The sequence below is a fragment of the Pangasianodon hypophthalmus genome, chromosome 29, assembly GCF_027358585.1.
Source record: "Pangasianodon hypophthalmus isolate fPanHyp1 chromosome 29, fPanHyp1.pri, whole genome shotgun sequence".
In the NCBI taxonomy this organism is placed as follows: Eukaryota; Metazoa; Chordata; class Actinopteri; order Siluriformes; family Pangasiidae; genus Pangasianodon; species Pangasianodon hypophthalmus.
In genome coordinates this window covers 1,701,726-1,726,725 of record NC_069738.1, presented here as the reverse complement: position 1 = coordinate 1,726,725, position 25,000 = coordinate 1,701,726, and the positions used below count along the sequence as shown (strand labels likewise).

The following is a 25,000-nucleotide window of genomic DNA, read 5'->3' as shown; positions in this document are numbered from 1 at the left end:
CGCTCCTATACTAATCTACTCTACTAACCTCTCTACTATACTAACCTCGCTCCAATACTAATCTCTCTACTATACCAACCTCTCTACTATACTAACCTCGCTCCAATACTAATCTCTCTACTATACTAATCTACTCTACTATACTAACCTCACTCATATACTAACCTCGCTCCTATACTAATCTACTCTACTATACTAACCTGACTACTATACTAACCTGACTACTATACTAATCTACTCTACTATACTAACCTCGCTCCTATACTAACCTCGCTCCTATACTAATCTACTCTACTATACTAACCTCACTCCTATACTAACCTCACTCCTATACTAATCTATTCTACTATACTAACCTCACTCCTATACTAATCTACTCTACTATACTAACCTGACTACTATACTAACCTCACTACTATATTAATCTACTCTACTATACTAACCTCACTCCTATACTAATCTACTCTACTATACTAACCTCACTACTATACTAACCTCACTACTATACTAATCTACTCTACTATACTAACCTCACTACTATACTAATCTACTCTACTATACTAATCTCGCTCCTATACTAATCTACTCTACTATACTAACCTGACTACTATACTAACCTCACTACTATACTAATCTACTCTACTATACTAACCTCACTCCTATACTAATCTACTCTACTATACTAACCTCACTACTATACTAACCTCACTACTATACTAATCTACTCTACTATACTAACCTCACTACTATACTAGTCTACTCTACTATACTAACCTCACTACTATACTAACCTCACTCATATACTAACCTCGCTCCTATACTAATCTACTCTACTATACTTACCTCACTACTATACTAACGTCGCTCCTATACTAATCTACTCTACTAACCTCTCTACTATACTAACCTCGCTCCAATACTAATCTCTCTACTATACCAACCTCGCTACTATTCGAATCTCTCTACTATACTAACCTCACTACTATTCGAATCTCTCTACTATACCAACCTCGCTACTATACTAACCTCACTACTATACCATCCTCGCTACTATACCATCCTCACTACTATTCGAATCTCTCTACTATACTAACCTCACTACTATTCGAATCTCTCTACTATACTAACCTCACTACTATTCGAATCTCTCTACTATACCAACCTCGCTACTATACCAACCTCTCTACTATATCAACCTCACTACTATATCAACCTCACTACTATTCGAATCTCTCTACTATACCAACCTCGCTACTATACCAACCTCACTACTATTCGAATCTCTCTACTATACTAACCTCACTACTATTCGAATCTCTCTACTATACTAACCTCACTACTATTCGAATCTCTCTACTATACCAACCTCGCTACTATACCAACCTCACTACTATTCGAATCTCGCTACTATACTAACCTCACTACTATACCAACCTCTACTATACTAGCCTCACTACTATTCGAATCTCTCTACTATACCAACCTCGCTACTATACCAACCTCTCTACTATTCGAATCTCGCTACTATACTAACCTGACTACTATACCAACCTCTCTACTATACTAGCCTCACTACTATTCGAATCTCGCTACTATACTAACCTCACTACTATACCAACCTCTCTACTATTCGAATCTCGCTACTATACTAACCTCACTACTATTCGAATCTCTCTACTATACTAGCCTCACTACTATACCAACCTCTCTACTATACTAGCCTCACTACTATACCAACCTCTCTACTATACTAGCCTCACTACTATACCAACCTCTCTACTATACTAGCCTCACTACTATTCGAATCTCTCTATTATACTAACCTCACTACTATTCCAATCTCACTACTATACTAACCTCACTACTATACCAACCTCACTACTATACTAGCCTCACTACTATTCGAATCTCTCTATTATACTAACCTCACTACTATTCCAATCTCGCTACTATACTAACCTCACTACTATACCATCCTCGCTACTATACTAACCTCACTACTATTCGAATCTCTCTACTATACCAACCTCGCTACTATATCAACCTCACTACTATATCAACCTCACTACTATTCGAATCTCTCTACTATACTAACCTCACTACTATTCGAATCTCTCTACTATACCAACCTCGCTACTATACCAACCTCTCTACTATTCGAATCTCTCTACTATACTAACCTCACTACTATTCGAATCTCGCTACTATACTAACCTCACTACTATACCAACCTCTCTACTATACTAGCCTCACTACTATTCGAATCTCTCTACTATACTAACCTCACTACTATACCAACCTCTCTACTATACTAGCCTCACTACTATTCGAATCTCTCTATTATACTAACCTCACTACTATTCCAATGTCGCTACTATACTAACCTCACTACTATACCATCCTCGCTACTATACTAACCTCACTACTATTCGAATCTCTCTACTATACCAACCTCGCTACTATATCAACCTCACTACTATATCAACCTCACTACTATTCGAATCTCTCTACTATACTAACCTCACTACTATTCGAATCTCTCTACTATACCAACCTCGCTACTATACCAACCTCTCTACTATACTAACCTCACTACTATTCGAATCTCGCTACTATACTAACCTCACTACTATACCAACCTCGCTACTATACTAACCTCTCTACTATTCGAATCTCGCTACTATACTAACCTGACTACTATACCAACCTCTCTACTATACTAGCCTCACTACTATTCGAATCTCGCTACTATACTAACCTCACTACTATACCAACCTCTCTACTATACTAGCCTCACTACTATTCGAATCTCTCTATTATACTAACCTCACTACTATTCCAATCTCGCTACTATACTAACCTCACTACTATACCAACCTCACTACTATACTAGCCTCACTACTATTCGAATCTCTCTACTATACTAACCTCACTACTATACCAACCTCTCTACTATACTAGCCTCACTACTATTCGAATCTCTCTATTATACTAGCCTCACTACTATTCCAATCTCGCTACTATACTAACCTCACTACTATACCAACCTCTCTACTATACTAGCCTCACTACTATTCGAATCTCTCTATTATACTAACCTCACTACTATTCCAATCTCGCTACTATACTAACCTCACTACTATACCAACCTCACTACTATACTAGCCTCACTACTATTCGAATCTCGCTACTATACTAACCTCACTACTATACCAACCTCGCTACTATTCGAATCTCGCTACTATACTAACCTCACTACTATACCAACCTCACTACTATTCGAATCTCGCTACTATACTAACCTCACTACTATTCGAATCTCTCTATTATACTAACCTCACTACTATTCCAATCTCGCTACTATACTAGCCTCACTACTATTTGAATCTCTCTACTATACTAACCTTTCTACTATTCGAATCTCGCTACTATACTAACCTCTCTACTATACCAACCTCTCTACTATACTAGCCTCACTACTATTCGAATCTCGCTACTATACTAACCTCACTACTATACCAACCTCTCTACTATACTAGCCTCACTACTATTCGAATCTCGCTACTATTCGAATCTTTCTACTATACTAACCTCACTACTATTCGAATCTCTCTACTATACTAACCTCACTACTATACTAACCTGGCTACTATACTAACCTCACTACTATTCGAATCTCGCTACTATACTAACCTCACTACTATTCGAATCTCTCTACTATACTAACCTCGCTACTATACCAACTTCGCTACTATTCAAATCTCTCTATTATACTGACCTCAATACTGTACTATTCTTGCTACTATATTAATCTGCTCTATTATTCTCACTACTATACCAACCTTGCTACTATACTAACTTCACCTCCTATACTAATATTTCTACTATACTATCCTTGCTAACTATACCAACCTCACTACAATACTATTCTCGCCACTATACCAACCTCGCTGCTTTACGGACAGAGACAGAATGAGACAGAGAGAGAAAAGAAAGAGACTGACAGAAAGATGGACAGAGAGACAGAGAGAGAAAGAGAGAGACAGAAAGACAGTGAGACAGAAAGACAGACAGAAACAGCAGCTCAGTATTTGGTGAAAATGACACAAAAAGGCTAAATTTAAACAGAAAATGTCGAGTTTGCTGTAGAACTGAATAAACGGCACAGTGACAGATCTCTACTGCCCCCTAATGGCAGATTATTTACAACAAGCAGCATGATGTTTTCCCTTCAAAATGGTTGTTACTTCCTGTTCTTTTTTTTTTAAACCCTCAAAAGTTTGAAAGGTGCTTTTTGAAAGGTGAGTAAAAGTAGAACATGGGACATTAAACATACAGATGTGGATTTTTCATTGTAGATAAACACAGACACACACACACACACACACACGCACCCGTGGCAGTAGAGGGTGTGATCTGGCCCGTCTGGCCCGTGTAGCTCAGTCCGAGCGCGGCGTATGCTCTCTCGATGGAGCTCGGGTCAATCTGACCCGCCGAGTTCAGATTGGGTCCTGAAGGAGGGGCGCAGGGGGCGGAGCCACTCACAGACCCGCCCACTGCCACACTGGCTCCACCTAACAGCGCTGCAGGAAGAGAATCACAGATTTAACGTGCTTTCATCCCATTAATGAAAAACGTGAGAGTGTGTGCGAGTGTGTGACTGTGTGTGTGTGTGTGTTTGTGTGTGTTTGTGTGTGTTTGTGTGTGTTTGTGTACGCACATTGCTGGTTCCTCTTGTCTCCTGCGTTTTTCAGAGGCAGACAGACGGGACAGTCATGCCGTGTGCAGTTCTTCCAATGAGAGATGATCTGCCTCGACGACGCACAGTGAGCCACTGCAGAGAGAGACAGAGAGAGAGGAACAGACAGAAAGAGCGAAAGTGAGAGATAGAGAGAGACAGAGAGAGGGAAAGAGAGAGACACAGACAGAAAGAGCAAAGGTGTGTGTGAGAGAGAGAGAGAGAGAGAGAGAGAGAGAGCGAAGACAAAGAGACAGACAGAGAGAAAACTTTTTAATACATGATATCACCTAAAGATGAAAATGAGATTGTGTGTTTAGCAGAAACACCAGAGCAGTAGTGTGTGTGTGTGTGTGTGTGTTCTCACATACTTTGTGTATAAAGTTATCTGCATATGTGTGTGTGTACATTTATATACACATTATAATCATTGCTTTTTTTAAATATCATCACTGTTATTACTTTTTTGTTGAGTGACAGAGAGAACGAGAGACAGACAGAGACAGACAAAGGGGAACAGGTGGAGAAAGACAGAGACAGAGAGAGTGAAACAGAGAGTCTGACAGACAGAGCAAGACAGAGACAAAGAGGGACTGAGTAAGAGACAGAGAGTGAGCAAGATAGAGAACAAATAGACAAACAGGACAGCAGACATGCAGTGTGACAGGCAGACAGAAAGAAAAAAACACACACAGACCAACCGACAGACAGACCCAAAGACAGGTCCAGAGACAGACAGGTCCAGAGACACACAGACCCACAGACAGACGCACAGACAGAAAGACGCACAGACAGGTCCAGAGACAGACAGACCCACAGACAGACGCACAGACAGAAAGACGCACAGACAGGTCCAGAGACACACAGACCCACAGACAGACGCACAGACAGGTCTAGAGACAGACAGACCCACAGACAGGTCTAGAGACAGAAAGACGCACAGACAGGTCTAGAGACAGACAGAGAGACAGACCCACAGACAGGTCTAGAGAGAGACAGACAGACCTACAGACAGGTCTAGAGAGAGACAGACAGACAGACCGACCTACAGACAGGTCTAGAGACAGAAAGACGCACAGACAGGTCTAGAGAGAGACAGACAGACAGACAGGTCTAGAGACAGACAGACAGGTCTAGAGAGACAGACAGACAGGTCTATAGACAGACAGACCCACAGACAGGTCTAGAGACAGACAGACATACAGACGCACAGACAGGTCTAGAGAGACAGACAGACAGACAGGTCTAGAGAGAGACAGACCCACAGACAGGTCTAGAGACAGACAGACAGACAGACAGGTCTAGAGACAGACAGACAGACAGGTCTAGAGACAGACAGACCCACAGACAGGTCTAGAGACAGAAAGACGCACAGACAGACCCACAGACAGGTCTATAGACAGACAGACAGACAGGTCTAGAGACAGACAGACCCACAGACAGGTCTAGAGACAGACAGACCCACAGACAGGTCTAGAGACAGACAGACAGACAGGTCTAGAGACAGACAGACCCACAGACAGGTCTAGAGACAGACAGACCCACAGACAGACCCACAGACAGGTCTAGAGACAGAAAGACAGACAGGTCTAGAGAGAGAGAGACAGACAGACAGACAGGTCTAGAGAGAAACAGACAGGACGAGAGACAGACAAGTGGATGGACTTCTTGGACAGACAAGAAGACAGAATCACTGACAGACAGGCAGGGTGACAGACAGATCTACAGACAGACAGAAAGGCTGACAGAGAGGTAGACAGACAGAAAAAGAAACAGACTGGCCAATAGTGGGTCATGTCACTGAGGACAGAGAGTGAGACAGGTAGAGAGACACACCCTGGCAGGTTTTCCCGGCCTGACAATGGGTCATGTGATTGAGGACGTTCTTCATGGTCCTGCAGTGAGGCAGGCTGCAGTGAGACAGCTCTCCGTTACTCTGCTCCCGACGCTGACACTTATGAGCGTGAAGCAGGAGGACGAGCTGCTGCTGGATCAACTTCCTCTTCTCAGGGTCAGCCACAGGGGGCGCCACCGCCTGCGCGCACACACACACACACACACACACACAGTAAGCATTGTTTTACTCACTATCGCGCACTAGGTTACAATATCCCTAACTAGCTAATGAACACAACTAAACGGTGTACTCAGTAGCATAACTAATTAACTTAGACTAACTATCAAGTGGTTAGCAAGCTAGCTGCATAAGCTAGTTACAGTGGATATAAAAAGTCTACACACCCCGGTTAATACTGCAGGGTTTTGTGATGTAAAAAAATTAAATCGAGGATAAATAATGACAGATCTTTTTCCACCTTTAATGTGAAATAGCAACCAACAACACTCAAGTGAAAAACAAACAAACATTTAGAAACAAAAAGAAAAATGTACAATAACAAGGCTGCATAAGTGGGCACACGCCTTTATAATGGGTCATGTGACCGTGCTCAGAATCAACCAATTACAATCAGAGTCATGTTCAAAAGCAATCGTCGTACAGCTGTCATCAATAAAGTGACTCTGATTGACCCCAAATAAAGACCAGCTGTGTCTGCATGATATTCGTCACGTCTTCTTGGTTTAATCCGACTGCTGAAGCCAAACAGCTTACAAAGCATGCAGCAGATCTCACTGTGGAAAGATATCGATCAGGAGAGGGGAATAAAAGAATTTCCAAGACTTTAGATGTGCCATGGAACACGGTGAAGTCCATCATCAACAAGCAGAGAAAATGGAGAACCACAGTGACATCACCATGAACAGGACGTCCCTCCAAACTATGCAAAAGAACAAGATTAAAACATACCAGGGAGGCTGCCAAGAGACCTACAGCAACATTAATGCAGCTGCAGGAACATCTGGCAAGTACTGGTCACGTCCTGCATGTGACAATCTCTCGTATTCTTCAGCTGTCTGGGCTATGGGGTAGGGTGGATAGATGGAAGCCCTTTCTCACAAAAAAAACAAAAAAAAAAAAAAAAAACAAATCCAAGCCCAAATAAATTGCCCCAAACCACATGGCAAAACGTGTTACGATTTGATGAAACCAAGGTAGAACCTTTTAGGCATTATTCTAAAAGATGTTTAGCCCAACACAAGACAGCTTAGAACACCATACCCCCGGTGAAGCATGGTGGTGGCAGCATCATGCTATGGGGCTGCTCGTCTTCAGCTAGGACTGAAGCTCAAGTCAAGACAGACAGAATCACGGACAGCTCATAAATGCCTATAAATATCTATTTTGGCACAAAAGGTGCAGGCTTCTGTTAGACGACTGAAGATGAAGAAAAATTTCACCTTCCAGCACGATAACGACCCAAAACACAAATCCAAGTCAACAGAGGAGCGGCTTCAGATAGAAGATCAGAGGTTTGGAATGGTCCAGTCAGAGCTCAGCTCTAAATCCTTTCAAAAACCTGTGGAATGACCTGAAGAGGGCTGTGTGCAGGAGATCAGCTCGCAATCTGATACATCTGGAGCATTTCTGCATGGAAGAGTGGAATAATGCTGCATCCGAGGCGAAGTTGCGACATGTAATTCCCCACCTACAAGTGGGGAACTACACCGAAAACACTCCTCAACTCGGGGTAGTCTCCTCAACTACCACTTCCTTCCCTTTTCTGGAGTGACGTCAGATCAACATGGCCGCTCTCACTGTGAACAGCGTGAAGTTCCCCTTCTCTACTTTTACATGAGTTTATAGCAGGATTGGCTTTAGATCAGCTCATATACAGACACAGCACTCTGTTAAATCTGTAACACTGACCAACTAATCACTGTTTTGAGAAGCTGCTCATCATCATTAGAGTTATCACTAACGTTAGATTCTTGCTAAGCTACTCGCTGGTGTAGCTGTGCTGCAGTTTCAGTCCGAAATGTTGCCTGAATGTTTGAAGTTCACTACAGTAGAACAGAACCAGCAGCCACTCAGGCCTGTAACTGTGAAAGTGCACTTAATGTAGCTTTTTATGAGCTTTATGTGCTCTGACACGGTTTTATTGCAACTTGCACATTACTACTTCCAAGGCACCAGGAACGCAGCCTAAAATTGCCAAATGAAGATGTGCTAAGTTGGTAGATTCTTACCCAAAAACACTGAGCACTCAACTGGAGTATAAACAAAGTATTAGTTAAGCAACCAGGTGATTGTAAGGTTTATCGTTTTTTTCCCCCCCTTAAATGTTTATATTTGTTTTTCACTTTAATTTTGTCAGTTGCTATATTGAACCATATTACTGGTTGCACGCTAAAGGAGGAAAACAATCTGACATGATTTATCTTGATTTAACTCTTTTTAAATCACAAAAACCTGCAATTTTAACAGGGTATGTTTTAATTTCCACTACACATACAGATTAATTACATCAGACCCAACACCTGGTCAACCTACGAACAGAAATACGCCTGCTAGCTACAAGACGAGTGATTCACTTGCGTATACCACATGACTATTTCACATTTTACTATATAATCACACCCCTAGTATACATGTGACAGTAAACACTCCATTTCCCATGATGCAGCTCACCAGGCCGGGGACACTCTGACCAGGCTGGGCTTTCTGGTCCACGCTGAACTGAGAGAGGTTCTGAGACGCTTTATTCTGGAGGGATGGAGCAAGAGATGACTGAGCGCCGCTATGGGAGAAAGGAGGCATGAACGGGGCGGAGCCAGCACCAGCCATCATGTTCATCTGAGAGAGAGAGAGAGAGATCAGTTTAATACTCAAAAATAACAATGGGACAAGTTGCATATCAATAGAAATATATTATTTACAATGACAACAATACATACTATATAGAACTACGAATTGAAAGAAAAATATTACCTACATTATTAGACAAATAGGATTAAATCACATTTTAATGCATTAATGCACACAATCTTGGGATTTTGTGTTTTCGACATCGTAAACGCATCATACGCTCACCGCTCAAATGATTAAAATCATGATCACCCTGTTGCTAGGCAACTGGAAAATAAATGCAGATTATAAGTTAGTTAATGAGTGAAACTAACAATTGAACTACTTAGGTAACGTAGCCGAAGCGGAAACGAGGCAAATTCACTGGGGATAAACGTTTCCCTGAGATATGCTGAGAAATTACTAAAGAAAGATTAAAATTTCACTGTAATCTAAAAACACGTTTTTCAGTTTTTAGCTCGGAGTTTATTAAAAACATTCGGACTTCCAGTCGAGATGCCGAATTTGGACAGAATATAAAGTTAATAAAAACATAAAATTGGAAAAACCTATTAACATATAAAAGACCCACTAGCACAGTATTCGTGTTTTTGATTGGGTTTTTATATTTATTAATTCTGATCCTTTGCTAAAATATGAATTTGATAATGAGCAAAAACACAAAGGTAAAAAAAAATCAACGTAAAATCAGAATATGCCATGCTCAGTTTAAAAACAGAGAAATAATAATGACGTGAAATGATTTCAGATACAGTAATGTTTATTAGCAAATCTTAAAGATATATTCAGCCCATTATGTTTTTAAGACTGACAGGTGAAGATAGATAAACAAAAAATGCTTGGACCCCGATATTTACTTGCAGCTATATTGTTGTTATTGTTATTATTAATTATTAGTATTAAGAAATAAACCAAGAAAGTGCTTGGACCCTTTCCAGCTATATTTATCCTCACTGTAATTATTATTAAGAGATAAATCTAAAAAGTGCTTGGACCCCGATGATATTTATCATTAGCAGCAGTATTAATGCACTTTACCTTATTAACGGCTCCAGGTTGCTGAGCTCTGAGCTGCTGCTGCTGCTGCTGCTGCAGAGGGTCGGCCATGTTCATGCCAGCGTTAGCGTTGACGTAACCCATCCTGGGTACCCCGTTCATGGCTTGCCCTCCCATAATGCCCTGCGTCTGCCCGTTTCCTTTCTGCACCGCCATCATTGGCCTGTTAAAGCCGGCCGGCGCCATCATACCTGCCTGCTGCTGCTGCTGCTGCGAGGCGGAGCAGAGGAGCTCGGACAGCTGCTTGTGTTTGGCGGCTGTGTCCTGAATCGGGCCGAGGGAGGAAGGCTGGCACACCTCGACCCCTCCGTTGGGCAACGCCAAGTCAGGTGAACTGATGAGCTCATCAGGGAGGTCATGCTCCAGGTCGAAGAGGGAACTGAAGTCTGAGGAAGAGAATTAAGGAGTAAATTTTAAATATTGTGCCGGATATTTAATCTCTGTGTGTGTGTGTGTGTGTGTGTATATATATGTACATATAAGAACAGTACAAAACTTCATATTCAAACTGTTCATTAGAATTATTTATAAATTACCTTCTTGGCCTGCAATACACACGGGATAATAAACATTAAGGTCATATACCACATATTCAACATGCACAATAATCGTGTGCTGGGCGATAGAACAATAACAATGTCTCGATATTCTGATCAAATTTCACCACAATATACACTTCTGAGATATCACCTGTATCATGACATAAAAGATTCATTCTGTAGATGTTAAATTGAAAGATATTTAAACAGATGTGGAACGCAGCACTACTGGCCCCTTTTAACAAATGTAAATATCATGAGATATCCTGTAATGTGAAAAATGTGTTATGATTTTTGTGGCATTGTCCTCCATTACTACAGGCATCAAGTTGGCGTCTTTTCCAATTTGGTCAAAAATAAGGGACCTTAAGACAGCCGTCCTTAAGGTAAAGACTACTTAGGCCGTGTCCTCTTAGCTGGAATAACGTCACCCATAAATGGACGTGCTAATAAAAAACACATGGTCCAGGGTAACAATAGATAGAAATGAGCTGAAATGGACACCTTTATTTCTAACAACACAAAAGTTCCTGAGAAATCGGGCAACATTATGACAAAAATGATCGTTGAGTCATTCTCGTTGGAGACACCTGCACATTTTAAGTGCAAATCGTGTGTCAGACGTGTATTATGATGAGAATTTCTGTCTGAATTCAAGTTTTGCGCAAGTAAAGGGCTTTGGTTTTGTGGTAATTTGTTGCAAACCATCGTACAAACGATTAAAACCCAAACACGGAATTCTTCAGCCACCTGCAGATAACGCAGCAAGTTACGCTTTTGTAAAACTCCGTAAATTTTGATTTTAAAGTGGAACTACGTTATCATCCAGATTATGTGCAGTTTTTCAATATATTATCGCCTTTAAAATTTGGGAGGCTGGGCTTAAATGGGTGGAGTGACCGGGACAACTTAAAAAAATACGATAGCAGTTAGGTAGCTTATTTACAAAACAACAACAACAAAAAAAAAACAACAACAACCATTTCAATTTAGCAAAAATGAAGGAAATACAAATAATGCCGCACCACCAGGGGAATGAAATTCGACGTAACATAAAATAAAGGTGTATGTACAAATCGCGATTGGTCGATAGCTAAAATTTAGCTAATTTAGCTAGCCTGAAGAGAATTAAAGTAAACTTTACTATACCATTTGCATCGCTCGCAGAACCAGAGAGCGCCGGTGAGGACAATTTAGGCCTTTTGGCTGAAGACGGCCCCGAGTCCAAAACATTATCGGCCATATTTCTCCACCGATTCTGTATTAAAGCATATATATCCGCACAGGATAGGAAAATTCCCCTGTCTGAGTGCGTAAATATTCTAGGAATTTCTTAACTCTGGAGGATTTTCTTAAATCTGAAAGTTCCACTATTATAATTCCAATTTCCTTCAGGATTATTTCACCGATTTAGATAAATTATAGAGAAACTGGCGTGACTTTGTTCCTCCTTGGATTATCATAGTGTTTTGGATGCTGGAGCTTTGTTGGGACGCCAATCAACCTGGGGATTGATGGGAAACTCAATGCAGTCAGAAGCCAAACAGAATTCGGTGTCTGCGTCATGAACTTCGCCTCATGCAGTGGTCCTGAAAACGTCCACAATCCTGAAATTCTCCATGGCAGTCAGAGCCATCTGTCTCCAGCTTATCCGTTCAATTCCAGAAGTCGTCCGGGACGTCCTCAAATCTCGCCTCATCGATACAGCAACTTTGTGATACGTACAAAAATGGACACAAGTTACATTTCACACAACACCATTCAGTCCAGATAAAGTCATCTGTGCTTCTGTAGGACTAATAGAACAAACCAACTGGCACGCAATACCACTGAAGTGCTGAAGAACCGTCCGGATGCACCACCAACTCCATGAACACTCGTGTTCCTGAATGCACTTTAGTGTTTTTGTGACGGGACGGAGCAAATCGTGCAGGGCTGCATCTCTCACACACGTATGCATGGATCTACAGCGAAATCAGCTCAGAAGAAACGTCCTCCTGCATGCACGACAACCTCCAATGTTCATGCATGCAAAGAAATGGTTTGCAGTTCAGGACCTGATGGCTCAGTATGACGAGAAAAACAAAAACTCTTAGTCCAATTAGTCATTTAGTTTGATAAGGAATCTGATTTTTTTTTTTTTTTGCAATAGTGTTATTGGTGGACAGTGGAGAACTGTGGCAGTGCTGGATGGATCTGCTCACTTTGTGGTTCAAACCAACTCTAATCAAGCTTGCAAGTAGAAGAAATGGGGAAGAAATGGGCGAGCAGTCAGGTGAAGGAGAAAACCACATCGACTGGGATGAAGCAGAGGGAATGCAGCTGCATTAATGCTGAAGCTTTTAGATCAGATGGGAGATGCACTCGGAGACATTTCGGGGTTCTGCTGAATGCGCCCCAGGCTTTTCTGGTGCCGTGACCCCCTGCGCCTTCATTTCTCCCTTCTTTCTCTCTTTCTCTCACTTCTTCTCGCTTCTTTTCTTCACTTTGTTGTGGACGTCCTTCACTTTTACGCCGTCCTCCGTCTTTTCATTTCGCAAGCAGTCCATCCATTCCGTCCTCGCCGACGAAAAAAAAGTGTAAAAGAAAACAATACACTAATTTCTTTCCTCTTTCCTCTTTCTCTCCGTCTCTTGTCTCTTCGGCAGGGTTTTTTTTTTTTCCTCCCGTTTTTTTTTTTTTTTTTTTTTTTTTTTTTTTTTTTTTAAATCCCCTTCCGCCTCTTCTTCAGATTTTCACCGAGTGAATTTTTCTATTTTTTATCTCCACCTTTCGGTTTTTTCCTCCTTCTTTTCCTCCTTTCCTCTCTCTCCTGCTCTTTGAGAAGACAGCGGGTCTCGGTGCGCGCCGTGGCCGGGCTTGGAGCGGCTCTCTTCGGTCTGCCTCTCGTGCCTCCTCCGCTCCTCTGGCCGCACAAAACAAAATGGCGGCTTGTTGTTTCTCCTCCTTTTGGCACTGAAGGGAAAGAGGGAGGGTTTGGAGGTACATTACAGGGGAAAAGGAGGGGTAAAGAGAGGGATCCGGTGTCGGTGCTCGGCTTTTCCCGGATTATTTCGGATTTGAAAGCTCCCTGATTTATGTTTTTGGTTTTTCAATCAGTTTTATTTTTGTTTTTTTGTGTGTTTTTCTGAGCAGAAATCACAAACAAGACCATCTCTCTCAGAGGAACACTGAGTTCATCGACACATATCATGATACTTCCAATAAATCAACGATAATTCCTCGTTTTCTCTTCAAGTTTCACACTATTATAATCGTATTTTATAAAAATTCACAAAGAGACAGTGTTAGCTGAACTGCCCTGACACTGGACACATGCAAGGTTTTCACACTTCATTAAAATGGTCCATGTTGGTAGTTTCATGGCTTGAAATCCCTTTAAAAATCCTACTTTTCTGAAATTATCTCTTAAAATACAGCCTTTCCCCCTCTCTAAACCTCTTCTCCCTTTTCCTTCTACGTCACAATGCAGGAAAAATAATATATTACGTAATAATATCGTTTCAGAAGCAAATCAGATACTTATGAATAAAACCATCCATTATGTTGCACCTGGATGTACAGTTTAACTTATAAACTGACTGAAAAACGCGTCTCAGACCCCAGCTGGAGAACCTCAGCCTCGTTTGGTCTTTTTGATCAATTTTACTTCTGAAGAATGATGGATTTTTATTCAGTCAGGTGATTTGTACCTGCATTACTAGGCAATGACATGAGGGTGAAGTCGCGATATCGACAGACTGTGGGGTTTTTGGGGGGTATTGAGTGTGTCAGTGGACAAATAAATGGTTAATGTTGATGAAAATATTGAGACATGCCAGCATATTTGCGATATCATGTTTTTCCCCATGTAGAACGCACTTAGAACAGAAATCAGATGCGTCAACTTCAGAGTGAAAACACGGCAAAGCCTACTTTACCTCAGAAATACTGTGTTAATGAGCTGTTAAATAAAAGTGTGTTCAGCAGGAAACACGCTATAAAGTGTAAAATTTAATATAAAGCAGCAGGATTGGGAATGAGTGGACATTCAATCAGTGATAAATGTGTTCTTTACTGCCATCTTGCTTTGTACCCCTGAGAAAATTTCATCTGTTTTCATGAACTCTGATCATTTCAGTCATATCTGTGATCTAGTAGCTTGATATCCACCAGGAAGAAGAAAATTAAATCACGTATATTTATAGAATTTGGGTTCCATCACTTTGTCTCTGTCCTGTCCTCAGAGGAGACTCTGATAATCATAAGACATATAATAACAAGTACAGGTATAAAGTCTGGCTTTATATTCACAACTTCATAACTGCTGTGTCCTGTAAATAAATAAATTCACATAGTCCCGTGACGCAGACCCGTGGATGTTCGGGCGTCCTGTGAGAATTTATAGCTGTGTGTATGCGAGTTTTATAACATATTTTATTACAGATGTCGCCTTTATTGAGGCGTTATTGCTCATGCTTCAATTTTAATTAAAGCATTAATATGGAAACCGGTAAACATGGCTTTTCTTAAAATTACAATTTTAATGTGACTGGAAAGAAAACACTTCCAGAAAAGAACGCAACCAGACGAGGCCATTCACATTCACATTTTCACACACACACACACACACACACACACACACACACACACACACAGCCTCATGGTGGACACTGTCAGTGAGTTACAGCATGTCTCCAGAGCCCGGCTGTGTCCTAAACGCCACTTCCTCACTCTTGTAGCTTCCTGAGACAAGGGTACTTCATGAAGAGTACTAAACACATAAAGGTGAGTAGAGTAATGCAGAACCAGGAGCAGTCCTTCATCCCTCTGAATGTGCACAGGCCCTTTCCACATCACACACTGATTTTGGAGTGTGTGCAGACAGGATCAGGGGACCGCCTTGCTCTCGGATCACCACGTCGTCTTCTATGCGCACGCCGAGACCACGGAAGTGCTGCGGACACGACTCGTCATCCTCACTGAAGTACAGACCTGTCGACAGAGACAGTGTAATAATAATAATAATAATAAGTCATTTGTTTACTGGCTAATAAGTAAACAGCAGCAGTCTGTGGGATTTAAACTCATGAGCACAGACATGATCACTTATCACTGATTACAGACTGCACCAACTAGATCGCTTTTGGTGCACACATCAAGAACATGTTCATATTAATCCACACATTTTTATTAACTGCTCCAATCAAACGACATGAAATCTATCAAATAACACACAGGAAGTTCTGAAGGAGATGAACACAGGTCACTGATATCAGTGTTTAGATTAAAACGTGTAGATGAGGAGCAATGTGAGTGTCTCTCACCAGGCTCGATGGTGATGGCCATGCCGGCCTGCAGGGGCTGAGAGCGAGACAACTCAGGAGTGTCGTGAACGTCCATACCCAGGTAATGACCTACGTGATGGGGACAGTAACGCCGCGCAGCCTGCGCCGGAGAGAGCCACAGACAGAGAGTGAGTAAATAACCAATCAGACACCAAGGAACAAATAAAGAGGAGACAAACACGCATGGCATTAGAGAGAGAGAGAGAGAGAGAAAAGAAAGTGAGAAAAAAAGAGATGAGAAACAGAGATAAAGGACACAGCCATAGAACATTGCAAAGAGCTGACAGGGAATAAAAAAAATCAAGAGTTAACCCTGATACACAACTCGTGTAATGAGATTGGATGCAACCTGATGCAACAAAGAACAGTTTGTAATGCAGGATTTAATATGTTCAGATTTCCAGGCATATTTACAAATCCACATATTTTATATTTATAACAGCTGTTATTATTTAAACTGAGTTATTACTGGTAACACTGGTTCCGGTGTAATTGGTTGTAGAAAGCTAAGCGAGTGAAGCTTGAGTGAAAAAACACGGATTAAAACGTGTGTAATCGTTGATGTGGTGATGTTTTCTGTAAGGAGAAATGTGTTTATTTAACATTTATGGAAGGAGTCTCCAGTGTCAGCGCTTTGTAACAGTCAGATGTAAAGCTGCAACTTTAAGGTTTCTGACATCTTTGCTGTTTCTCGGTAACATGACAAGCTGCCTAACTTGAAGAGAGAGAATAAAAATCGCACTTGTTGATAAATTGCTGTGGTATAAGAGAAATAAAACAGGTGGGGACGTACTGCTATAGGAGAATGATCAACATTAGCTGTGATTGGTGTGTATGTGTGTGTTAGCTGCACGTTAGGAGTTAGCGAGAAGCTACGCAGTGTGAGTACCTTGAGAGCGTCGGCGTAGTCGGTGTCGTGTGGTAACACACCGAGCTGCAGCAGCTGTTTGGCCAGCAGTGTGAGCATGGACGAGTAAATATGATCCAGACTGACTCCAGGAACACACAGAGACAAACACGCTGACTGTACCTCCAACACTGCCTCATACACACACCGCTGAACCTCACTGAACCTGCGCGCACACACACACACACACACACACACAGATTAGATAGACAGACAGTTATCAGATAATGGATAATTATGGACTGAATTCAGAGTCAGCAACTCAAGTCCATAAGTTACATCAATATTTACTTTGGGGAAAGTTCCTCATATTCAGAGTCGAGTTATGCAGCTACTTAAGTGGATTTTCTCAGCTCCTTATTCAGATTATTAAAATCACTGTATAGTTCACATCTAAAAGCACAGAAGCCTCGAAAGGTGTGGTTTCTCAATAGACGTCTAGACCAACTTCTTTAAACACAAACACTCACCTTTAAACCCGAAAAAATCAGGGATAGAAAATGCAGACTGAAAAAGTAAATAGTGTTTTTTTCTTTGCCGTCAAACGTAACGCAATGTAACAAAAACCAAGAGACATTTTAAAAATAAAAAATAAAAAGACAAATACAGTGATCCAATACAATGAGATGATGGAGAGAGCTGAAATAAATCTAACAGGAGACTCGTATATCACCGATATCTCACTACATGAATAGTAATAATAGTAATTCTCACATTAATCACTGGTTTAATTGAACAAAATGGCTTATTGAGCAGCACGTAGAATAGCACTTTATCCAGCACATCCTGTTATTTTACGTTTTATTTTTTTTTATATTGTGCGCACAGTTTAATGATGCCATGAGAATCAAGCTCATGAAATCATAAGTGTGTGAGGGATGGAGGAGATTTTATCATGCTTATAATTCACTATTTTGATTTGAAGGATAATCTGACCTAGCACTCATCTCTTACTCTAAAAGCTCACTTTATGTTCATTCATAATTTTAGCCATAAAAAATTCACTCCTCGTACCTGCAACATCTCCATTAAGAGGCATCTCCTCTGATATTCTTCATGATGTGACAAAAAACTTTTCGTGGACTTTTAAAGTGATACTACAGTTAATTAATTAGTTAATTAATAGTGCCATATTTATGTATTTAATATTGTCCCTGAATGACATTCTGTAGTGTGCTTTTGAGTGTATTTACATCCAAAACATAAATTTCAGTATGAGTTATTATGGTTACATCAAACTGTCACACAGAGGCGCGGGACCTAACGCTGCTCCTCACTCGAGCCGATATCACGCAAGCAAGCTGCTGAACATACTCCGCCCAGCGTGCGTAACTCTCCCGTAACTTCTGAATAACGCTTAATTCTGTGTGTGATTTCAGTATTAAAGCCTCACGGCACGCTGTTAACACAGAGCTACGCTGTTTAATGACTGGCGATGTCACTCACTTTCCACTCACGGGCCATGTGCGTGTGACATCACTGACATAGCCAAAATATTCACACCCTCCATCCAACAACACCATCTCTCCATCCTGAGAGACAGAGAGACAGAGACAGAGACAGAGACAGAGAGAGAGACAGAGACAGAGTGAGAGAGAGACAGAGACAGAGTGAGAGAGACAGAGACAGAGAGAGAGAGAGTGAGAGAGAGACAGAGAGAGAGACAGACAGAGAGACAGACAGAGAGAGAGAGAGAGAGAGAGAGAGACAGACAGCCAGAGACAGAGACAGAGTGAGAGAGAGACAGAGACAGAGTGATAGAGAGAGATAGAGAGAGAGACACACACAGAGACAGAGTGATAGAGAGACAGAGAAAGAGAGTGAGACAGAGAAAGAGAGAGAGAGCGAGACAGAGAGAGACTCTTAGCTGTGTGGTTATCAGTCATATTTCTATTTGTTGCTAACCAAACATCATTAAGGAAACTCGCTAACTTGACGGCTACATATGAAACTCACTAGCTAGCACTAAAGACAGCCATATTGCCTGAAATCATTGCCATGGTTACGTCGAGCTCACTAACAACAACACAGAGTTAAACACAGTGCCAGAATTAAAATACAAGTCTTCGTTAATAAAGTACAGTCAGATAATAAAGTACAGTCAGATAATAAAGTACAGTCAGATAATAAAGTACAGTCAGATAATAAAGTACAGTCAGATCGTCACTGTGATATGAAAATCTAGAATTTACGCGTTACCTTGACGATCTGGTTGTTGTTGATGTAGTGAAGCGTGTTCGCTCGGTTTCCACCGGCAACCACCGGAGGATACGCTAAAAAGTTAGCACCATGTGCTCGACACTCGAAATCAAACTGAAGAGAGACATCGTGCAACATGAAGAGGATAAAAATAAATTACATTCATAATTTATTTCCTCATTGCATACATACATACATGCACACTGTGGCTGTAATCTGAGCATTTCATTTTTTTTTTTTTAATCCCCCTTTCCGTAGCACAGATTAGCCTCTCACAGGAACACAAATTAGCTCCTCCTACATGTGAATGTAGCACTGATCAGCACCTCCGTTAATTTACCTTAGCGTAGATTAGCGCCTCGTCGATGTCGCCTCGGCACATGGCCATGGTCTTCCTGAAAGCCTTAAAACACAAGAACAATCAATTCACACACAATAATCTAAAGCTGCAGTCGCGTTACAAGCCTTCTGACCAATCAGAATAAACTGAGCTGCGGGATCACGCTGAATAAAACTCTCTTATTCCTGAGTGATTATGACTTCTTCATTTCTCCGGAGAAAAACGAACAGATAAAGGAGTAAAGGAGTGAAACAGTACGTACGTGAGCGGTGATGTGTCCTGCCTGCTTCATCAGCTCCACCTCAGCGGGACTCTTTATCGCCCGGAGAGAGTGAGTGAGCGGCCGCAGGGGCCGAACCGATACCTGTCCCTCCAGCAGGGGGCGCACCTGGGTCTGATGGAGACGAGGATGAACCGGCTGAGAAGCATCATACCACACCACAGATCCTGAGAGAGAGAGAGAGAGATAGAGAGAGAGAGAGAGACAGAGAGAGAGAGAGAGAGTGAGAGACAGAGAGTGAGTGAGTGAGACAGAGAGAGAGACAGAGAGAGAGAGAGAGAGAGACAGACAGAGAGTGAGAGACAGAGAGTGAGTGAGTGAGACAGAGAGAGAGACAGAGAGAGAGAGAGAGAGAGACAGAGTGTCCATCTTTTAAACTGTTTATCTACTCATCTATTTTTTTTTTATCTGTTTGTCAGTTTCTCTATACCTCTACCTATCCTTCCGTCTGTGTGTATGTTTCTCTATGTGTCTCTGTCCCTACCTGTCTGTCTTTCCATCTGTCTGTCTGTGTCCTTACCTGTCTGTCTTTCCATCTGTCTGTCTGTCTGTGTCGCTGTCTGTCTGTCTTTCCATCTGTCTGTCTGTGTCTCACGCCCTCGTGTGTCCATGTGCTTTACCTTTAACGGCGTTGAGGACGGAGCCGAGCTCCTCGATGCTGTGGACGGTCTGGATGCCGGTGAGAGCGGCGGCTCCGTCTTGCCCTGACCTCGGGCCGTCCCATAATTCCCGGGCGGGGTTTCTGGGCGGGACGAAGAGCAGGGTGCGGTCGGGGCGGGGCGAGCCGTACATGACAAGGGCGCAGTCGGGCTCGAGCACGCCCGTCAAGTACAGGAAGTCCTGGTTCTGGTGGAACGGGTACGGGATGTCGTTAGTCATGTAGCGCACCGGGTGAGACAGGACAACGAGGACGTGGGACGAGTCGGGGACACGGGACTCAATCAGGGACGCCAGACACTGCCGACGCAGATCATACTCCGTCTGAGTCACACCGGGAGTCACCTCGCCTGAGAGACAGACAGGCGGGGGGAGGGAGGGAGAGAGAGAGAGGGAGAGAGAGTGTGAGAGAGAGAGAGAGTGTGAGAGTGAGAGAGTGTGAGAGAAAGGGAGAGAAAGGGAGAGAGAGGGAGAGAGAGAGGGAGAGAGTGTGAGAGAGAAAGGGAGAGAGAGAGAGTGTGTGAGAGAAAGGGAGAGAGAGAGAGTGTGTGAGAGAAAGGGAGAGAGAGAGAGTGTGTGAGAGAGAGAGAGAAAGAAAATGAGGCGGGGGGGAGAGAGAGAGAGGAATTGTTTTGTTCTGTGTGTTATTATTATTTTAGACAATAAATTAATTCCATAAATGTATGTGTGTGTGTCACTGTGTTTGATGAGGTGAGGGTGTGTGTGTCACCGTGTTTGATGAGGGTGTGTGTGTGTGTGTGTGTGTGTCACCGTGTTTGATGAGGTGAGGGTGTGTGTAGGGACTCGGCTGTCCCAGGTATCTCTGAGGTATTTTCTTGGTCTTCCATCCTCCAGTTTTGGCCCACACACTCCTGCACACACACTTTAACACACCTGCAGAGACACACAAAGTATCCTGAGTGTCACACACTCACTCTCTCTCTCTCTCTCTCACACACACTCACACACACACACACACACACACAGGTAGAGAGAGATGAGAGTAACAGGTACCTGAGCTCAGGTGAGTTTGCACTGCAGCTCTCAGTAATGTAGCCGGAAACTGCAGCATTTTACTTTACTCGCGTGCAAAATGTTCGATTTCATAACATAAATAAACATAAACATAAATAAACATAAACACATAAACACACAAACATGAAAGTGACACTCCGCTGTATCACTGAGGACATGAAACATGCGCGTGCAGCGGTCAGTGCGCATGCGCGCCCAGGGTCAGCCCCGCCCCCTTTACTATCTCTCCCGGAACTAAAACATGTCATTCACAACATGGAGCCGGTTCTATTGTTTATTTATTTTTAATCGCTAATATAAACGCGTAATAAAATAAATGTAACTTTATATAAAGCCAAACAAAGCTACAAAGCCTAAAAAATGAATAATTAATAAAACATAAGGACATATTTAGGGTGAGAAGAATATATAAACAAACGGAAAAGAAAAAAGGAAAGAAATTTCTCTTAGAGCCAAAAAAATAAAAGTGAACAGTTCGGTATCTTTCATTTTTATACAGTAATTAGAGAAATGAGACTTATCTGAAAATGTCAAATTATTCATATTAATAAAGTAAAAAAAAAGTTATATTGATTATGTAAAAAAAATTAAAAACAAAAGAGTGAAAATCTAAAAGTTTGGGCATTTTTATTTTCATGTCATGAAATGTAGCAGTATAAAACAATGTTCAACAACAATAAGAAATACTAAATAACAAATAATTAATAAATACTAAATAAGAAATAATTTAAAAGTACCAAATAAGAAATTTTAAAAATTACAAAATATGAATTAATTAAAAAGCAGTAAATAAGAAATAATTTTAAAAAGACTAATTAATAAATATTTAAGAAATACTAAAGAGCTAATTTAAAAATACAAAATAAGAAATATTTACTAAATACTAAAAAAGAAGTAATTTAAAAAATACTGAATAAAAATATTAAGAAATAATAAATGAGAAATAATTTTAAAAAATACAAAATAATAAATAATTTAAAGAAATACTAAAAAAGAAATAATAAAAAAAAAAAACTAAATAAGATATAATTAAGAGTAGTAACACTATCATATGTAGGATCATATGAAGTTTCTATAAACTGAAATTAAGATCTTTGGTGTTTAGTATTTCTGATGTGTTTAAAATATTGTCGTGCAGAACAAAAGGAATTTATTCACCTAGATAAGATATGCAATTAAAATGCATCTATTATTATTACTATTGTTGTTGTTGTTGTTGTTGTTGTTATGTTTGTGTAGTCACGCAAGGTTTGTCAGATGTAACTGGGGCATCGGATTATATATACTTGAACCTACCCTTATTTATGTACTTGTTTAGTTTCATACGTTTTATTTGAATTGTTGATTAAGTGTTTTACTTAATCTGAGACACTAGTTTTTGTCTGTTTGTTTGTTTGTTTGTCTTTGTTTGTTTTTATTGGTTTTACAGCCAGGGTTACGTTAAGAGAACGAAAGAATTAAATACAAAAGATAAAAATAAACAACAGAAAAGTTATATTAAATAAAAACATCAAAATGTTTAGATACATTAACACTTTTTACAGCTTTCTTATTTTTCAAATTTAATATTGTTTTTAGGTATTGCTGAAACAAAAGTTTATTCCCCCTGTATTTACATTTATATGTATGAAATGTAGCTAATACAAGCAGCAAATTAATTAAATAATATTCCTTTATGATAATATGTGTCATAAGTGGAAAAAAAAACACATAAAACTTTTTCTAAATAAAGTAGAAAACTGGGCCTCATGTGATTTTTAATAAATGATTCATTGTGAAAATAAATGAAAGAATGTTTCTGTGTATAATTTATAAATTGTATAAGATACAAGCTGTCAGTATCACAGTTCAATCTGTTTACCGGATAGCAGGTAACTGCTGGGGGAATGTTCATACACGGGTTGAAGAGAAATGTCTTTGATTTAATATTTCTGAAGTAATTTCCAGATTTTATTCCACATCAGTTCATCAACACAGTTATTCCAAAAAGCTTCAAAAGCAGGACAAGAGACAATATTCCTGAAAAAGAGCCTGAATACTGCGATTATTATTCTTAATGAGGGAAGAAGAGAAAGAGTGACTGCAGAGGAAGTTTATAAAGTTATAAACTTATAGAGTTTTAAAGTGAGATAAACATTCACAAGAAAAATCCTTCACGGTTAAAGTTTCTCCCCAAAACTACATCATTAGTAAACCTTTTCTCAAGAAAGAAAGACTTATACACAGATTTATACAGAATATGTTTATTATTATTGCAGATAGAACCCCTGTGAGGTGGGAAATTGTGTTTATCACTCTTAATTATATTTTTTAAATTAACTTGATTTAGCAGTTTCTGAGAAAACCAACATTTATTTGGAATATTATACATCATTTTATTATTTTTTTAATTCACAGGTTAGTGGTCTTCACTTTCTTTTGCTCTGTGACTACAGCATTAGCAAACTTCCGATAGAATTATCCAACTTCCACAAGTTTACTGTAATTTAATTTATTAAGTATATTTGAGAGTGCTAACAGCTAAGAAGTAGTCGGCAGTGTTGCCATGGAAACGCCGATCCCCTCCCCCAACCCACCCACTCCCGTATCCGGACACGCGCGGAGTTTTCCGCACTCTCTGATTGGTCAGCTGTCACTCTGACGACATTCAGTGCGCGACGCGAGTTGAAGCAGGACCCGTGCTTCGGTTGAAGAAGTTTGGAGTTAATTCCGCGCCTGCGTACAATTCTCCACTCTCACGTCGAAGCGCGGACTTTTCGGTTACGTTTTCGGCGAGCTGCGAGTTTGTAACCGCGGAGGAAAGAAGAGTTCTCCGGTTCCTGTTTCATCTTCCACCCAAGGTAGCGTCGGAATAACCCGGTTAGCGTAGCTGCTAGCTCGCGTAACGGTCGCTTAGTTCCAGAAGGTTCTGTTCTGGAGAGCGCGCGACTTAATCCACCGTGACGTACCAGCAAGCTGGACGTGCGCGTGCAGCTCCGCTTTATGTGTGTTAAAGCGCCGTGCTTTCACACACACACACACCCGGTTTTAAATCGGATTATTTAAATAAAGCCTAAAAGTCATGAGTGCATGCTAGCTATGTTAATGCACAAGTTTAATAAAGCACTCAGAACTGCGTGATGAACGTGTATGAAGTGATAAACAAGTTGTTTGTTTTTGTTTGTGTGTTTGTTTGTTTGTTTGTTTGTTTGTTTGTTGACAGGTGTTGGTGATGGAT

The 25,000-nt window shown here is 40.8% G+C and overlaps 3 protein-coding genes across 5 annotated transcripts in view; 1 reads left to right on the top strand and 2 right to left on the bottom strand.

The window, feature by feature from the left end:
• Positions 1–14,011, bottom strand: part of ep300b (E1A binding protein p300 b) — a 36,982-nt gene extending 22,971 nt beyond the window's left edge. For 2 of the 3 annotated variants that reach the window (XM_053231237.1, XM_034301476.2), the window contains exons 1-6: positions 12,188–14,011; positions 10,482–10,885; positions 9,267–9,431; positions 6,575–6,773; positions 4,721–4,834; positions 4,395–4,583 (exon numbers count right to left, since the gene is read on the bottom strand). In XM_053231237.1, coding sequence (XP_053087212.1) covers positions 4,395–4,583; positions 4,721–4,834; positions 6,575–6,773; positions 9,267–9,431; positions 10,482–10,885; positions 12,188–12,281 — 1,165 coding nt within the window. In that variant the 5' untranslated portion in view covers positions 12,282–14,011. The remainder of the gene's footprint in view (positions 1–4,394; positions 4,584–4,720; positions 4,835–6,574; positions 6,774–9,266; positions 9,432–10,481; positions 10,886–12,187) is intronic. The other variant, XM_034301475.2, reaches the window with a different exon arrangement.
• Positions 14,012–15,452: 1,441 nt separating this feature from the next.
• xpnpep3 (X-prolyl aminopeptidase 3, mitochondrial) lies at positions 15,453–21,993 on the bottom strand. Its single transcript, XM_026910139.3, has 10 exons — positions 21,763–21,993; positions 21,520–21,642; positions 20,712–21,098; positions 20,074–20,258; positions 19,812–19,874; positions 19,472–19,585; positions 18,719–18,804; positions 17,255–17,438; positions 16,345–16,465; positions 15,453–16,012 (listed from the first exon to the last, which is right to left on the bottom strand). The coding sequence occupies exons 1-10, from the start codon at positions 21,818–21,820 to the stop codon at positions 15,840–15,842; spliced, it is 1,494 nt and encodes a 497-aa protein (XP_026765940.3). The 5' UTR covers positions 21,821–21,993; the 3' UTR covers positions 15,453–15,839.
• A 2,465-nt stretch (positions 21,994–24,458) lies between these two features.
• st13 (ST13 Hsp70 interacting protein) overlaps positions 24,459–25,000 on the top strand; it is an 8,706-nt gene continuing 8,164 nt past the window's right edge. The window contains exons 1-2 of the mRNA XM_053231263.1: positions 24,459–24,623; positions 24,986–25,000. The exon at positions 24,986–25,000 is cut by the window's right edge and continues 104 nt beyond it. Coding sequence (XP_053087238.1) covers positions 24,995–25,000 — 6 coding nt within the window. The 5' untranslated portion in view covers positions 24,459–24,623; positions 24,986–24,994. The remainder of the gene's footprint in view (positions 24,624–24,985) is intronic.

What these genes read in the sequence shown, in the direction of transcription:
- xpnpep3 (XM_026910139.3), bottom strand. Translation starts at nt 21,820, where the DNA reads ATGCTGCAGTTTCCGGCTACATTACTGAGAGCTGCAGTGCAAACTCAC. An exon ending in ACAACAACCAGATCGTCAAG is followed by an intron (nt 18,805 to 19,471) that starts GTAACGCGTAAA and finishes TCTGTCTCTCAG; the next exon opens with GATGGAGAGATGGTGTTGTT. An exon ending in GGCCATCACCATCGAGCCTG is followed by an intron (nt 16,013 to 16,344) that starts GTGAGAGACACT and finishes CTCTGTCGACAG; the next exon opens with GTCTGTACTTCAGTGAGGAT.